We start from the raw sequence: 17,161 nt of genomic DNA on the forward strand, positions 1-17,161 counted from the left end.
ACTTTATTTGTATGATTTATTTTTTTAACCAAAATGTTATTTACATTGAAAACTTAACTTTCAGTTATTTCTGGAGCAGCTGGAAAGTGTGTTGCAAGGAAGTGATAGTTCAATAAGGTGAGGCTTGGACTTGTTCCATCAAGGATTAGATATAGAACCAGGAGTCAAATATAACATTATGTAGTTAAAGGTTGCTTCTTCTTCTTCTTCTTCTTTTTATTTTTATTTTTTGCAATGGTTTCTTCCTGTATGATGGTAGGTTCTTTAAACAATGACAATAACTATAATCGGTTTTGGTTCCAGTCATGATGAGCTTGTGACAAGGAGCAGGGATCAGTCAATTTCTGACTATGGTAAGAGGTATTAAATTTAGGTGTTTGTGAATCTCATGCTTTAGCTTTTCTTCTAATAATATTTGTTGTCAGTTGTGATGTTCTTCAGATTTGTCACCTCTGGGGAGATACGAAGACGTTCTGATTTTTTTGAACCCTTTATTTTGGGCTTAACAAATGCATCAGTTGAGCAGGTTGTTTTTATTTCCTTTTTCAACTTAAAAAGGTTGGCTAGCTTTTCAGCCTTTTCTATATTAGCTTGGTCTTCTGTTCTATTCTTGAGAACAAGATAGTCTTCAGTAAGATATAAGATAGTCTTCAGTAAGTATTCAAAACTCAAAATATAAACAAAAATCAGTTATTTGGAACAAACAAGATAATTGGCATAAAAAATGAAAGTTTTATAGTGAACTCAGCACCAGCAACTCAAAAAAGGCTAATGTATGGAAGTTCTGAAGTGACATACACAGAAAATTGTTTATAAACATGGCGATAAATATATATCCAGAACATAGTAAGGTAGATGCTTGTAACTTATATATCAACACAAACTTGTTCTTCAAAATAATTGCATGCATTTATTCCCCATGTGATATTTGGTTTAAATGCTACCTGGTCCTTGTCCCCTTGAATTGCTCTTGAGGCCAGTTGGATCCTCAGGTCATGTTGATGGAGGTGATCATTAGGGTAGTAATAGTCCTTAAAGTAACATGAGTGCAGTTTTGACCTGAATCAGATCTTGACTTGTGGCCATAAACGGGGCCAGTTTAGCATGGAAGTTTGAAGGTCTGTGATAGTCACTTTAAGGGAGTTCAAATGTTTGTATAGGGGAACTGGTTTCACAGTCTATAGCTTGGTATTTTGCACAAGGAAGACCTCCAAACAGGGAGAGTGAAGTAAGAGTGATTGATTTATTTGATATCTGTACTTTTAATGGCTTTCCTTAGAATCTTTGCAGGGAACTGATAGTGCTTCCTTGCAAGTGTATAAAAGGTATATTGAGGATTTTTTCTTAGAGAGGTAGGTGAAGAATTTGCAGTAGTCACAAACAATAGGTAAGAAAACGAGAGAAAGTAGTCCAAGAAGACCATCTAAGGAACTTGTAAGAAGTAATCTCTTGCGAATTGAAGGTTCTAGAAGAGTTGGGAGGCAGGCCAAAAAGGACATGGATCAAATTAGTTTTAAATGATTTGGGGGATCCATAATTTAACAATGGATATGCCACCGTTTTTTGGGAAAAAGGTAAAATATATGTTCATTATTATATAAAAGTTAACTAGAAGAAAAAGAAAAAAAATGAAAATAGACTGCACTACATCCCATGATCAGAAACGGTTGTCATAGAAATTACAAACTAAAATAATACCCACAAGGCCACAATTACCAACTACAGCAGCCCAAAAGGGGAAAAAGTGGAAGTATGGTGAGAGATGCTAAACAAAAGGGGAAGGGATCCATAACAATGATTGAATGAAGTAATAAGAAACTGTGTGTCCGTGTGTATGTATGTATGTATATGTATCAAGGTCACTTGTATAGAGATCTTGGAAACAGCCTCTCTGTATGTGTAGGGATAAGGCTGTGTACATCTGTCCCTCTCCAGACCTCACGTTGGCAGGAGTATCATGCACTGTGCTTCCCTTTGTCACTTCTAAAGAGATCTTGAAGACAGCCTACCATGTGTGGTAATTAAGAGAGTAAAGAAAAGGCTTTTTGTTGAGGTGATGTGAAAAATGGGTTATGGAACTGAATACAGCACAATGGCAGAAACGGATTTATGTTGCCAATGCCATATAATTGGGATGTGTGTGTGTGTATGCGGATAGTGATAACAATTTCATTGAAAAAAAGAGGATACATATAGGTGAAGATTTTAACCAAAAATAATACAACAAAAGATATCTCAAGCACCGACAGACACAGCTATGAAGTTACCTATTACAAAATTCTAAAGTATCCCACAATCTCTCCTCAAAGTCAATTCTGCTTATATTTTTAAACTCAGAATGAGTAAGAGCCCAATCAACAATTCAAGACCCAATCAAAGAGCACATTGATTGGACTTGAGGAGGTTAGAAGGGAAATCCTTTCAGAATGTGCTGCAGCTTTTGAATGCAGATTAGGGGAGCTGCCTTTTTCTTATTTGGGGATGCTGGTTGGGTCTTCTTCTTCTTCTTCTGGAAAACATCTGCTGGAAAAGTTGGAAAGAGTCAAGGTATCAGACCATTTGAGGTATGAGCTTTGGTGGAAGGAAGGCTCCAGTGGAAAATTTTCTGTTAAATCCTTTTACTCAGCTTTACGTGGGAGCCAAATGGAGTTTGATCAGTTCGGAGGTATTTGGGGCAATCCTGTGCCCCCGAGAGTGGAGGTTTTGGCTTGGCTTATTGTTATGAATAATGTGTTAAGTGCTTATCATCTTAAGAGTAGAGGATTCTATTAGGCCATTATTTGTTACTTATGTAAAGAGCAAGATGAATCAGTTAGTCATCTATTTATTTTATGTAGAGTGGCTGGTTTCATTTGGAAGCTGTTCTCAGAATCTCAGCCTTATTTGTGGTGAGATATATCCAGCCTGGTTCTCCTGCACAATTTTTTTTCTCGTGCTGAAGATCTGAGGTAGTAAGAACTATAGAAGGCTAAAGTGCTTTGGAGCTATATTCCTTTTGCTGTGTGCTGGTGCATTTGTAAGGAAAGAAACAGAATATGTTATGAAGACAAGTGCTGCAGTCTGAGAAGATTGGCGGTGTCTATTGGCAAAGCTGCTGCAGAAGTACAGAACGGGTGTTGGTGCATCCGGAATTTGCTCAAATTAAAAAGGAAAATTTGGGGGAAAGGTTATGGGTGGTGTTAGAGTTACAAAGTTATGATATTGATAGTTTCTTTTGTTGATGTAGTGTGTTGTCATTAGTTGTGAGTTGGATTTTGTTAGTGGGTCCTCAACACCCTATCTGAATTGTATTTTCTTTTGGTTTGATTAATGAAAATTTCTTTTTTACTTATAAAAAAAGGAGTTGGCAATGGGTTGCATCATCATCCTCTGTTACAAGAAGCACATTAAATTATTAGATCCCACTGGCACCCTACATGCTCAAACTCAACTTTGATGGAGATGGATGTAGCATTGAAAGCATAGGGTCTTTGGGAATTGGTGGAGTGTTTGGGAATGACAAAAGGGATACATTGCTATTTACTTGGGACCAATTGGTCAAGGAGATTCAATCAATGCAAGGTGCCAACCAGTGGGTTGGTCATAGCGGAGACTTGGGATTGAATCCTGCCTGCACCTGGGTTGGCGGATGGGCTACCCCCCATTGTGTAGCCCTTCAAAAGAAATAAAAAAAAGGATATTCAATCAATGCAGAACTGGAAGCAGCATTATATAAGGTCTTAGATTAGGCAAAGAGCAGAGCTATAAGGATATTGTAGTGGAAGGGACTCAAATCTGGTTATTGTCTGGCTCAGAGGTGGCAGGGAAGGCATGTGGCAACATAGATATACTCTAAGAGAAGTAAAAGGTCTGGTAAGGGAATTAATATTTTTTTTTGATAGAATTAGTAATAGTCTGACTTACACTTTGGCTAGGCAAGGTGTCAGTGGAACTCACTTCTATTGGAGAACTATGATGGGGGAGTTGGGTAAGTGATTGCAAGTGGCAGACAGCTAAGTGTTAGCATTGCTGCCCTAGGAATGTTAAGCATACTACATTATTCTGTACATAGTATTCTTTGCATCATATTAATAAAGTTACAGTTACCAATCTTAAAAAACGTACAGACTATTAAGATAATCCATATTTTTTTTCGAATTCTAACATTATACACTCGTAGAAAATGGTGTCGCACTTAATATTTGATACTTGGTGGATATGGTTATTCGGTAACTGAAGTGGGTCAACTGAATGGCGTGTTGCTTTGTATTTTAGTGGATAAGTTTTGTTGTGAGCTCCTTAATGACTGAATAGCATGTTAGTTTGATTATCATTTTTATAATAATTACTTTGTTCACTAAAAGACACCATAATAAGTCATTCAGTTCAGCCATTCAGTGTTATCAAACAGCCCCTTAATTACATTTTGTAGGAAAAATGCATCCATTGTGTACATTAGTTGTTCATTTCTGTCAGTTTGTTACTACTTAGTCCCATCTTCTATTCCAGATGTCAATTGTAAGACACTTTCATTCATCAAAAAGATAAATAAATAAATAAATAAAAGAAAATAAAAGAAAAGAAAAGAAAAGTTTCTTTCTTGAGGTAGCTGAAGATGCACAAAAAAATAAAAACTTTGAGGCCACCTGAGGCCTTAGGGCATGTTTACGATTCTTCAATAAACATACCTATTAAAATTTCCTTTGTGCATGCTATTATTGTTGTTGTTGTTGTTGTTATTATTATTATTTGCTTTGCCTCCTGGTATCTGATTAAATCTATTGAATTAACCATACTGTGACTTAATTAATTGAATGCTAAAACAGATGCACTGTCAAAGTGGCCTAGAAGTCTCAGATGAAAATTGATATTTTTTTGTTCGATTACAGAAAAACTGAACTTTGTAATTTAGAGGAATAAACTATCTTTTATCTAATATTTGATTTTAAGAATGTGTACCCTTCTGTTTTATAAGTAATTCAGATGTCACCTAATTCTCTCTCATGATTGCCCCTATAGCCCATATACATGCACATACATAAAATGCATGGAATCAGCAGTTGATATGCAAGAGTTATTACTTACATGTTTTTGACACATCCACCCACCTATTCATATAAAAAACACATTAATTTAGTGATTCAGAGTTCTGATGTCTCATTCACAGTTTTGCAAGTCCTCAGTGGAACCCATGGGAGAGGAGAGTGACCATGTCCACATCACTGCCTTGTCAGATGCATTAGGCGTGCCAATTCGAGTAGTGTACCTTGATCGTAGCTCTTGTGACACTGGTGGTGTCATTGTAAATCATCATGATTTCCTACCTACTGTTAGTGATCTCCAAAATGTAGCTGAAGGTGGTTCTGGCACCGTAAAACCTTTCATCACCCTGCTCTACCGGCCAGGCCACTATGACATTCTCTACTTGAAGTAACCTCTTGCCCTTATCTGCTAAGGTAAGCTCTTTTACCGGTATTCAACATGCTGTTTTTCTTTGGATGCACTTTTTTTATAGTAAATAAAAAGAGTAAAAATTAAAGAAAAAAAAACAAGAAAGGTTGTAAGATATCACCCACAAAGGCACAAACAAAGAAACATCAACTCCGACAATCAAATACCCTCCTTAATGAGTGTTTCAGTGTTTGTTTATGAATGCTATGATTTATGAGACAATCTTTGGGATGTTGTTGTTGGTCTTAAATGCATTTCATGTTGGACTTATACAGGGGGATCGATCTGATGCCTTCCAATAAATGGAGCGGATATGATGCTTTTGCAGAGAAACTGTGTATATAATTAGTGGCACGTTGTAGATATCCGTAGTGCTAGACATTAGATTGGATGGTAATATCTGATATATGTTGCCATGTTGGATTTTACCCAAACATCCTTTACAGTGCTTCCATTTTTCTTCATGTTTGGTTGTGCTAATGCTTTTGTACTCCTGTCAAAGAGCCATGTCTTCTGCCAAATTGTAAGTCCCTAGATCGTTTCTTACTACAAATCATATCTTTGTTTTTTATAATAAAATTGAATTTGCATAAAAAGAAAAAGAAAGTATGCAAGAAGCAGATTAGCTTTGTGATTCCAGCTCCGTATGTAAGACTCCCAACAAGCCTGACATACAATCTGGAATCTACAGTCCACACCAATGACCAAACAAATAATTCTAAAAACAATTTTGTTCCAGACAACGCCCACTCCCAAAATAAGCATCCAGGAAGAAGCATCTTTCACAACTTTGCCAAGGCAAGAAAAACCATCTACCGGAATAATATCGTCTGGATTCTTTACTTGTCTACTTTGTTTAAAATGTGTCAACCCCAGTCTGCCCTGTGTCAACCTTGTCATATGAGTCTGAATTTTTGAATTGTTCTCTCACCTCTAATTCCATAAACACTCTTGTTGCAAAATTTTCTCCACCTAAACAGAACAAACCCAAACTTTTACTGATCTGAACTTGTCAACAACCTTATTTAAGTAAATGATAGGGGAGAATTCCTGGGGTTGTTTTCAGGACCAATTGGGGAAGGGGATTCCACAAGAGCAGAGCTGATGGCAGTCATGTTTGGTCTACAGAAAGCTGTAGAGTGGTATCCAGAAGATGATAATTGAAGGTGATGCTAAAATAATTCTAAGCTGGCTGAGAAAAGAGGAAAAGAACCCATGGTGGTTCAGAAATGAGATAAAAAAAATTTAGAAGACTGTCAAAAGATATGCAGTTAATAGTTCATTGGGTTCCAAGGTCAACCAACAATCTAGCTGATCAGTTGGAAAAACAAGGGGTTAACAGGGAACATGTTTTTTCGGCACAGTTGTAACCTTGAAAAGCAAAGACACTGGTTTTTTTTTTTCTGTTTTCTGTTGTAAGGGGTAACCGAGGCTACTCACTGATGTAAAACCAGATTTCTATTATCTATAAAATACTTTCTTTTTTCACTGATAAAAAAACCTTATTTAAGTCTAAATTTTCTATTTGACTTTTTTTCTAACATAGACTTAGTAATGGTGGACTTTTGGTTTGTATCCCCCACCTCGACACTTCTAATTGGCTTTTCTACTGCTTTACCCTCCTTACTTGAACAACTCAATTCTTTCAAAATTCTCCCCTGGAATTCCACCTCAGGAACTGCTACAGTAATGTCCAGTGACTCCTGTGGAGGATCTTTTCTTGACATCCCAGCAGCCTTAGATTCAGATGGATGAAACTCACCCTTAGCCCTCCTTTTTTCTTGTAAACCTTTTGAAACTCTTGCATGATCTGTAGCTCCATAGCTCTTTCTTTTATTGAGAAAAGATTTTTTAGACATGAATTATACATCCATTTCTGTTATAATTCTTGAGTCTCTTCTCCATGTTTCAACTTCTCCACCAAAGTTGACTCTCCATCGGTTGATGGCAACATACTTTTCTCAAAACATTCCAATGAGAGGTCACTAGTAATCTTCTTGATCCAGCTCAGATCCACCCCCACCCTGCCTATAGGAGTTTCAATTCTCTTGAAAGCTGGATCCAACTCTGCTTCCAATATTACCACCTCCATCTCTAATTCTTCATTGCCTCTATCTACATCCACTTTAAGATATGACACTAACCTCATATTAATGGAACTGTCTGAATTCAAATCAGCGATTGAACTACTTTGGTTCTTTTGCCCTCCCTCGAATAGTTACTGGCATAATCACAAACATCATTGTCCATCCTTACAATCCCATATTAGCTTGACAGAGACTTTGGTCCAAAAACGTCCTCATTACTTGCCAAATCAGAATGATTTACTGCTGACATCTCTCTCTCCAAATCAGTAAGATTGTCAGCATCTCTATCATACAATATCTCTTTGTTGGTATACCACTCTATGTATGGTGCTTCATTACAGCTGATAGGAATAGCATCACTTGGAAGTTTATTAGACAGGTAAAGATCCTTTTTTTTATGAGTAATAGTAAAATTTATTAATTCAAAAACTGATTTAGAGTTGTGATTTCATACAACATCCAAGGGAGAGGCACGAGCTACAGCCCCTCCTAGAATCTTACAATTTAAACTAGGAAAAAAAATACAAGAGTCACAGCTGAGCCCAAAACAATTCTTCCCTATTTATCCCTTGCTTGGATAACACATCGAACAAAGTATTTGCTGATCTCCCAACCCACTGTAAAGAGACCAACATATTCCTTGTCAACCAACTGAATTTCTTCATTTCGTTCTTGTAGCGCCATATAGCATCTTCAGGATTTTTCAACCAGCCCACCACCACCTTGGAATCCCCTTCAATTATCAGATTCTGTACCCCCAGCTGGTTTGCAAATTGCACCCCTTGTACAACAGCTAATAGCTCTGCCCTGATAGTCTCCATTCTCATTTCTCAGAGCACCCCCCATTCTGGATAATCCTGGATTACCCATGCTACTTCCATCAAAGTTCAACTTCAGTGAGCCTTCAGATGGAGGAGACCAGCTTGTAATTAACTTGTCCTTTAAGGGTGAACACCTCGCTACTACTGATCAGTTTCTCCAAAGGTCATTAAAAGAGAATTGGTGAAAGATTTCCAAAGTCTTCAGCCAAAGAATTGCTCTATGCAATAGACAGTCTTTCAGTTCCTGACTGCTCCTTTTCTTGAAAAATTCTATCATTCTTTTCTTCCCAAAGAGTCCAGATAAGGGCAGCGCGAGTGCATCTCCACATTAGTCTCCCTCTTTTTGTAGGCCAAGAGAAAGTAGAATGGTCAAAGATGATGCGAACTTCTGCTGGTAAGCTCCAACTACTCCCAAACAACGAAAGTAGCCAAGCCCAAAGGTCTGATAAGATGTCAAACATTTCTTTTGTCCAATTGGATGTGGATCTAACTTTTTCAGGTGAAAGATATGTAGTCTGGATTATCATTGAAGGTAGTGAGGATCTCGCAATCAAGGTGGAGTGGCAGATGGGGGTAGGGATAAGGATGAAATTTCACAGTTTCTTTCTTTTAGGGGAGGGGACATGTTGGGATTGTGAGGATTCAAGGGATGTTGGTGTCAACAGAAGATTTAAAGCGTCTAACAGGCGGATGAAGGAGACTCTTTGAATGGAAATTTAAGTCTCTTTTATTAATGGTAGTTGTTTTTTTTCAGAAAACGAATCTCATTAAAAAAGGAGGGTGGCTAAGAAGTTAAATAGAGGAGGCTTCTTGAGGCATGGACATCTGGCAATGAATAGAAGAGAGGGAGTTGCTTTAGGCCATTGCCTAAAACTCCAAAGGGTGTTTGGGTTAACTGGGTTCATGGTTTTAGTTCGGTGGATTTCTCAGTCAAATGGAACTTTGGGGTTCTTTTGCGATTGCTTCAATGAGGTATGACATTTGCTATTCAGGGGATTCAGGGTAGGTAGCTTTCTTAATAATTAACATATTTGACTGTGTGAGGTTCTTTTGTGATTGCTTCAATGAGGTATGATGTTTGCTATTCAGGGGATCCAGGGAAGTGGCTTATCTTCTGGCTTTCTCCTGGTCCTTGGTGGCATTCCCTATGCTAAGTGGTCAACTCTGAAATGTACCAATGTGGAGGGAGGGAGGGAGGGAGGGAGGGAGGGAGGGGGGAGGTCATAATTGCTGTGATCACCATTGGCTTGTGGCATTTTAGCATACATAATAATATTGTGGTCCAGATATATGAGAGGGAGGGAGGGAGATCACAATCACTATGTTCACCATTGGCTGGTGGCATATTGGCTTACATAAAGCAGAAGGTGCATCATGGCATCAATTTCTTTTCAGTTCTAAAGTCTCTGTTTCCTTTCTTTACATCATATGGTGTACAAAGACATGCAACCTCTAATATCTAACATGTTTCTTTGTCTCTCTTTCCCTCCCTAACCCCATCATCATCATCATCTCTCTCTCTCTCACACACACACACAGAAACACACACATGGTCTTAATTTGCAACTATTTGGGGGTCACTCTGCAAATGGAAAAATTCCTGTCCCATTGCCATTCTTTATCAACAACCATATTTTTTTTTTGTCAAATTTTTAATTTCTTAGGTCATTTCTTATCACTTCAGCCCATATTTCTTTTGTTATTCCTCTTGTTCTTTTAGAACCTTCTACTTGCACAGTTGCACCAAGTTTCTAATTGATATAGTCTGGTCGTCTAGGTATATGAATTGCATGTGGACCATATTAGTTGACTTTCCCTCATCTTCTCAGCAATTGGATGCTCCTAAATCTTCTCTGATGTGTTTATTTTTTATTTTGTTCTTTTAGTCTGAAGGTCCAATAGAATGGCCGTTCAGTAAAGAGGGTAGACTCCATAGAGGCGGTGGTTGAGCATCTGAAGGTCCAATAGAATGGCCGTTCAGTAAAGTATGCAAAGGGGGGAAAAGGAAGGAGAGTGGACAGACCACTGGAGGGGATGCACTACGTACCCTCTGGTGAGGGATCGGGCCACTGTAGTTCTTCAGCAGTGGAATTCTGGAGAGATAGGTAGATACTAACATACTAGTAAATATCTCTCCTTTATTCTCTAAAATTCTATATTAATCTCCTTAATAAAAAAAATGGTTTCTATAGTTGATTTCCATAGTACAAATTAAATTTTGTTTCCTGATATAAGTTTCATGTCCTAATTGTGATGCACTAATTTCTTCTGCATATATCACCTTTATTCTGATGCACTAATTTCATCCCTCTCTCTTCTCTCTCTCTCTCTCTCTCTCACACACACACACACAAATATAGAACATTGTTTTTTTTTTTAAATGATTTTCTCAGTTCTCCCACTAATCCTTTTAAAATCCTGTTTATCATTGAGGAATGGTTAGCCAAAGTTACTTTTAGTCCCTTCAATAATCCTTCTCATATCAAGATTGGAACTCCTTAACTTAATGCCAAGAAGAAACCCTTCTCCTTCCACTCCAGAACCCAGGAAAGGTATCCGTCCTCTTCTTTCTTCAATGCATCTGCTTCCCCTGGTGCTCAGCCCTGTTTACAGCTTTGGAAGCATCCCAAATCCTTTCTTATGTTTTAAAAATTGTGTATGCTTTAGTTGGCGATTCACCACTATCTGATGTGACTAATCCCTTCCCTTCATCCCTCTGTTTCTCATGGCATTACCTCCAAGGCTCCAACCAGTACCAAATCAGGACAGTCACTCCTCTCTCTCTCTCTCTCTCTCTCTCTCTCTCTCTCTCTCTCCATATTGGAATTGTAGATTAGTAGATCCAGAATTTCTTACATGAGAGAATTTGAGATGAACTAGATCTCCTTAGTAAAGATTGAGTAAACCTATATCCCAGTGCATTTTACTGCATGAAATCTGGAAATGCTACCAGAAACGTTTGATTATATCTTTGCTCAAGGGTTTGGTGAGATCCGTGAGGAAACAAAGGGAGAGCTAAACATAAGGCAGGCAGCAGCCTAGCTGAGTTTGTGGTGACTGGGATAAGATTATAATTACTACTACTACTACTACTACTACCACCATCAAAGCTGTAAACATATACATGGTTTAAAAGCCCCATAAAAAGGAAAATGTAAGGAGAATAATATTTAATGCTATTCCACTCCTTTAAAAAATGATCCTGCTCAAAAAGCCTTTAAGAATTGTAGCCCAGCTTCCAAGAGTACCTCCAAGCCCACTTTTTGGAAATGCAAATAGTGGTTCTCAACCCCAAGATGCAGGAGAAAGTGCTCTACAAACTTCTTGCAACTTTGCTGAACCGTGAAACCAGAAGATGCATTTTATAAATGCTTGTTTCACTATTCAAAAAGCATGATGGAATTTGATTGTGTGCCCATTTGGGAGGGCTTTCATGGCAGTAGCTTCTGGCTTTGCGAGGTTGACCTCACATGGACAGCATAGAAGCTATTTGGTTAAAAACGGATTGCTTTGAAGACAGTTTCATTCAGCCAAGAAATTGACTTTCCAGTAAGGCTGGTTTTAGTAGCTTCTTCAAAGTGGCTCGGTGAAAGCTGCTTATTAATCACCAAAAAGGAATTCCACTTCCAAAACATTATATTTTATAGAATTCATAGAAGTGGGGCATTTCCGCTCTAGACCATTCCTATTTGTGGTCCCAGAATAAAAAAGAACCCTACCCAAACAAAAAACCTGCTTTTCATTTCCAAAAGCCTTGAAAAAGAAATAATAAATGATACCCCAGTTATATGGGTTGGCTAAAAATTATTATTATGATATATACAAATATAAAGTGAACACGAGGGGTTTCTATTTAGGCTTTTTAATTAGGGGTGCCCTATCTATCCAAAAAATGCCTTACTTTATCCTTATAGTATTCTTGAGTCAAAATAATCTCTCTTCAATATTTGGGGGCATCATATTGAACGAATCAATGAATTGATTTGGGGACATATTCTTTTGTCAAATTAGGTATATTATCAAAAACTGCTTATTTTTTGTTAGACATTATTAATTGCTTTTATTCTCCAATTCAACATGTTACCCCATCTCTAATTTCGTTAGTTTTTTGTTTTTTTTTTGATTTTTTCCATTTTTACATGCTCATGCCAACCAGTCATCCCGCTAGTTTTATATTTGAAAGGCAATAACCACTAACAAGTGAAATTGAACAACTAACGTTGGAAAAAACGAGCATTCTATTAATCTTCCCCCTCAGTTCTTTTACTTCGTAGCCCATTGATAAAAGAAAAAAATGGCAATTCAATTGAATTATAGTCCGTGGCAATTCTTCACTGCAGACAAATAGGCTCATCATGCAGAAAATATGTTGTCAATATGCAGCGATTGGGAGGTGAAGACTTCAAGTGATCTATTTCCCGCAGAGAATTGCATTTTAGTTCCAAATGTTGTCCCATCACTTCAAACTGTATACTCAAACATTGAAAGTCAAAAGACATGGACAGTTCATCTCTGAATACAAGATTGCATGCAAAGGAGCAAGCCTTTTTATTTTCATTTTCTGTTTTTTCTTTGGTGCTCTGATATTTGATATGGTTGATGAGTTGATGTGAGATCATCTTATATAAGACCTCTGGTGGGTCCTGACCAAGAGAATGATGGTAAAAAGTGTGACCTCTTTTGCTTGCATTTCCACCTGATCTTTTGCTTTTTAAGCTCCGTGGTTGAACCCTTTCCCTTTCCAATTTTGTGCTCAATAACGGCTTAATGGAATGCATTTAGTGCACATGGCACGAGGATGATCCATTTAATACAAGATCCAATGCGATAGTCCCACGTGTGCTAGTATATGCAACATGAACATTGTGTTTAAAGGCGTCGCATTTCTTTTTGCATATTAGGCTTTGTTGTAGTCAATTGACAGCCATATTTCAGTTGTTCAGGAGACATGGTGCAGTTATTGACACAGCCATATTTCAGTTGACCCCTTCACCTGGATTTTTGCCACATCATATTGCAGTTATAGACTGACTTCTATACCTTCTAGCAGCGTTGAGGCTTGATCCTTGGTGTAATACTGCCAATGATGCTGTTTATCCAATTATGATTATCTGAAATTTGATTTGTTTATAAATGGAAAATAAAGCCACCTTAGTCCTGCCTGTTATAATGCAATCTGATAATCTACTTGCCTTGGCTTAACGTTCAGGCCACCCATGCGAAAATCTAATGCAATTACTTTTCTCTCGCTGCTCCATAGATTTGTTGCCTTCTATTATTTCTCTCGTATATGTGCATTTGCACGTGCATGTTTGATGTTGCATCTTTTTAATGGTCAAAGATTAAAGTCTTAAGATTCATCTCATGTTCGAGGATCAAAGTATGGGTACTGTGTATCATATTGGATAGTTTAGATAGGGATACAAATACAGAAACACTCCAGAAACATATGGATGCAAATGAAAGATATTAAAATGTTTGGATATGTCAAGGAAATGCATACAAATCACATGAAAATATATTAATAATACTAAATCTAAAGTCAAATTATCCATGGATAAGATGCAAATGCATGAAAAATGTACATTTTAACATGATATATGAAGAGAAACATTGCAATCAACAAAATTGGGGCTTTAAAACATGTATAGTATCATACAATAATTACCATTGATACTTTTCAACGTTTATTAAATTTTTGCAAAGTTTATTTGTTAAGTATTTTTTATATAAATAATGGCGTGATATGATTCCATATAGAGGCATATGTCAATATGCATGATATGCATCCAGGCGTGGCATATATCATATTCATGGCGATGGATATGGATATGATACTTCGTATATCCCTTGCTCATAGTCAATGTTTTAAAAACGGATTGAAGGTTGAACCTTTAGCCTTTGGGTTGTGGTTATTGGTTCTATCTTTCAGGTTGAACAGGTTAGACCGTGACATATTAGCACATTATGTGTATCAACTATTATATCAACAAAATAATGTGTATTTATATCCTAATGTAATATGTGTATATACATGTATTTTTAATATTTAATTTGTATTTTATTTCACTTTTTTTTATCTATAAAAATGCTAAAAATTGGAATTTGAGATCGAAAGAATTTTTTTGGCACAAATAACAACGCAAGTGCATTGGGACGCATAGATGTCAAACATCATCCAAAATTGATATAAAGATCACCGTAATTGGATAATTGATCACAAAATTATGATTGCTTGGACTGAACGAGTTTTGACTAAGCCATTGGGTGATGATTAGAATGGTTTTTGAATTGTTGTTGAACCAGATGGTCGGACCATTCGTCCTGAAAACCAGCCAAACAATTAGTTCTATTTCACCTCTAATTTGTTTTTTTTTTTTTTTTTTTGCCAAAATCGTTAATTTGGTTAACAACCCATTAACCTGACTAGTTGAGTTGTTGAACCGTCATTTTGGCCATTTTTTATTTTCAACAGGCCAGTCTGTTTGGATTGAATGGTTGACCGCCGAACCAAAAGCCAAAACATTTCCCATTCTGGATCTGTTTTTAAAACATTGGTTCGAAGCAGTCCATGCCGAGACGGGAAGCTCTGCCTAGCTCAGCCCGCAAGTTTGTGGTATATTCTAGGTCCAGAAGCCTGACCCTGATCAGGCTTATTAAGGCCGGGCCACACTGCCTCTTTTTATAGGTACCAGCTCCGCCTAGGCCCATGATTACCCCTAGTTCAAGAGTTGTTATTTATGATGAGTCATATTTTTTACTTGAAACCCTCCATTAGCTTCGCATGAGTTGCCTTTCAAGTTTCAAATGTGGTCGCTTGTGCCTAACAAATTTTTCGTAACTCTACTCTATCCTTGTTTGGCTTAAAAATTGCTTCGACCAAAATCCAAAATACCCTATTTTCTTCTATCCTCTAACTTAACTATGGGGTTTTTCCAATATCTTATTGAAACTGCAGTTCCAGTAGTCTTCATTGTGGCTAGCTGAAACCGAAGTTAGTTCAGTAAGCTCATCAACCCTTTCTTCCTCTCTATACACCACGGTTCTTACAAAGCCAAGCATCAAAGACCAAGCCTTATTCCACAGTAAAAATGATTTAGCTTTTTCTAAATAACAACAAAGAGTAGAAACAAAGTCTCTTAGAACACAGTAAAAAGAAGAATTGCAACGCCAACTGTGAATCTGAGTATCAATGGTGATGTGGGACACGAAAAGTGTAAATTAGGCTGGCATTAATTCATATAGGATAACGAAATCATGCAACAAGATCGATTTCATCGGGCTGGGGAGGAACCACATCTAATCTCATCATGCTTCTATACTCATCTGGAACGGGAGCACCTGCCTGCACGCACAGTTCCACCACGGCGGGTGCCTTACCATAGTATCTCTTCAGGTCATTGGCTAAAGCTGGTCCATGATGAGGATCTCGAACGTGCCAAACGTAGTTGGGCCCAACCAAATCGTCTATGGTGGCTTCTTGCCATGCATGCAAGCCATTGCGAGACTGGTGCTTTGATGACCTACACATCCTCACCTTGTGTCCCTTGGGTCCCACTTGAACCTCTGGACAATATCCGCACGTCCACACGCTGTACTTCTGCATGAGCTTCTTAGCTCCTGAAATCATCTCAAACCATGAGTTTAGTGTCCTAATACCCACTGTACTGCTACTACTATTACTACCCATGTTCTTTTCCTCGTCATTCTCGTTCCATGGTTGAACTTCTGGTTGTTGTGAATCTTCCAACATCTCCAGTTCTTCTTCTTTGGACTCGAAATCTACAATCCTTCCTTCGATACAGTAAACTGGTTTCTTTCTTCTACTTGTGGGATAATCTATGATGTTTAGGCCTGCCTGTATACACAGTTCAACGATTGCGGGCAGTCTCACGACCTTACATCTCTCATCGTGCCTGATCCTAGGCTTCCCGACTCGGTCTTGGAGGTGGTAGCATTGGGGGAAATACACCACATCCTCGATGCCTCCTCGCCTCCATACATGAGTGGCGCTCCGGAAACCGCTCCTAGGCCCGGTGCATGTCCTAATTTCGTGTCCCACATCGCCAATGTGAACTTCAGAGCAGAATCTGTGGACACAAGTTTAAAGTAGAAAAACATGTTTAATCAAGGGCAGTGCAATGCAATGCAATGCAGTTTTGGTTAACCCGGTCTGAAACTCAATCGGAACATTGTGATGGAGATCGATAAAGCGAGAAACAAGCAAGCAAGCAATTTGGTACCTGCATCTTTTAACGGGTACTACGACATCGACGAGCATCGATAGGCCGTAGAGAAGGGATTCCCTGGATCGGTAGACTCGGTAAGCCACTTCGACTAATTCGGGAACGAGTAGGCCGTTAGCAGGAGCTTCTTGGAGCATCCTACAAGGCTCAGCCTTTCTCGCCTCTCTCTCCTCCTTGGCCCTCCGAATCAAAACTTTCATGGGCGTCGGGTAGGGTTTCCTCTCCGATTTCTTCCTAGGGGGCTTCGGTACGTCTGTGTACATCGGATCATCAGCCCCTCCTTCTAGGGTTCGGGTCCTTGCCGTGGCGAAAGAGATGCTCGAGTTTGAACGGAAATGCAATTTCCGAAGATGGGAAATTCCACACACTACTCTCTTCTGCATCTCTCCTGAATCCCCCAGTGGGGAATTACATCGAAAATCTTAGATGCAGCAATTGGGTTCTCACTCCTGAGGTGATATTTATCAAATCGTGGCTTCCATGGTTTGTTATTGCTTGTGCTTGGTTTGGCTTTATGGTCGACCGAGTTCAAAAGAACCTGTTCAAGAGCAACGAAGGAAAATGGATATTTTGATAT

General features: G+C 38.3%; 2 protein-coding genes across 11 annotated transcripts in view; one reads left to right on the forward strand and one right to left on the reverse strand.

The window, feature by feature from the left end:
- LOC148862322 (ubiquitin thioesterase otubain-like protein) overlaps positions 1-13,027 on the forward strand; it is a 31,847-nt gene extending 18,820 nt beyond the window's left edge. For 4 of the 10 annotated variants that reach the window (XM_088978466.1, XM_088978470.1, XM_088978468.1 and 1 more), the window contains exons 6-10: positions 65-117; positions 304-353; positions 426-526; positions 5,147-5,435; positions 12,679-13,027. In XM_088978466.1, coding sequence (XP_088834592.1) covers positions 65-117; positions 304-353; positions 426-526; positions 5,147-5,413 — 471 coding nt within the window. In that variant the 3' untranslated portion in view covers positions 5,414-5,435; positions 12,679-13,027. Of the gene's footprint in view, positions 1-64; positions 118-303; positions 354-425; positions 527-5,146; positions 5,436-5,705; positions 5,954-10,224; positions 10,528-12,678 lie in introns of those variants that run through there. The other 6 variants (XR_016109985.1, XR_016109987.1, XR_016109986.1 and 3 more) reach the window with 5 other exon arrangements.
- Positions 13,028-15,413: 2,386 nt separating this feature from the next.
- Positions 15,414-17,161, reverse strand: APO3 (APO RNA-binding protein (DUF794)). The gene is made up of 2 exons (XM_088975176.1): positions 16,582-17,161; positions 15,414-16,428 (listed from the first exon to the last, which is right to left on the reverse strand). The coding sequence occupies exons 1-2, from the start codon at positions 16,965-16,967 to the stop codon at positions 15,594-15,596; spliced, it is 1,221 nt and encodes a 406-aa protein (XP_088831302.1). The 5' UTR covers positions 16,968-17,161; the 3' UTR covers positions 15,414-15,593.

The sequence above is a fragment of the Nelumbo lutea genome, chromosome 3 (assembly GCF_056320005.1).
Source record: "Nelumbo lutea isolate HS-2025 chromosome 3, American lotus-T2T, whole genome shotgun sequence".
NCBI classification, from domain to species: domain Eukaryota; kingdom Viridiplantae; phylum Streptophyta; class Magnoliopsida; order Proteales; family Nelumbonaceae; genus Nelumbo; species Nelumbo lutea.

Excerpts from the sequence above, each read along its gene's own strand:
- APO3 (XM_088975176.1), bottom strand. The coding sequence starts at position 16,967 with ATGCAGAAGAGAGTAGTGTGTGGAATTTCCCATCTTCGGAAATTGCAT. Across the intron at positions 16,429-16,581 it reads GTACCCGTTAAAAGATGCAG|ATTCTGCTCTGAAGTTCACA; the intron begins GTACCAAATTGC and ends TTGTGTCCACAG.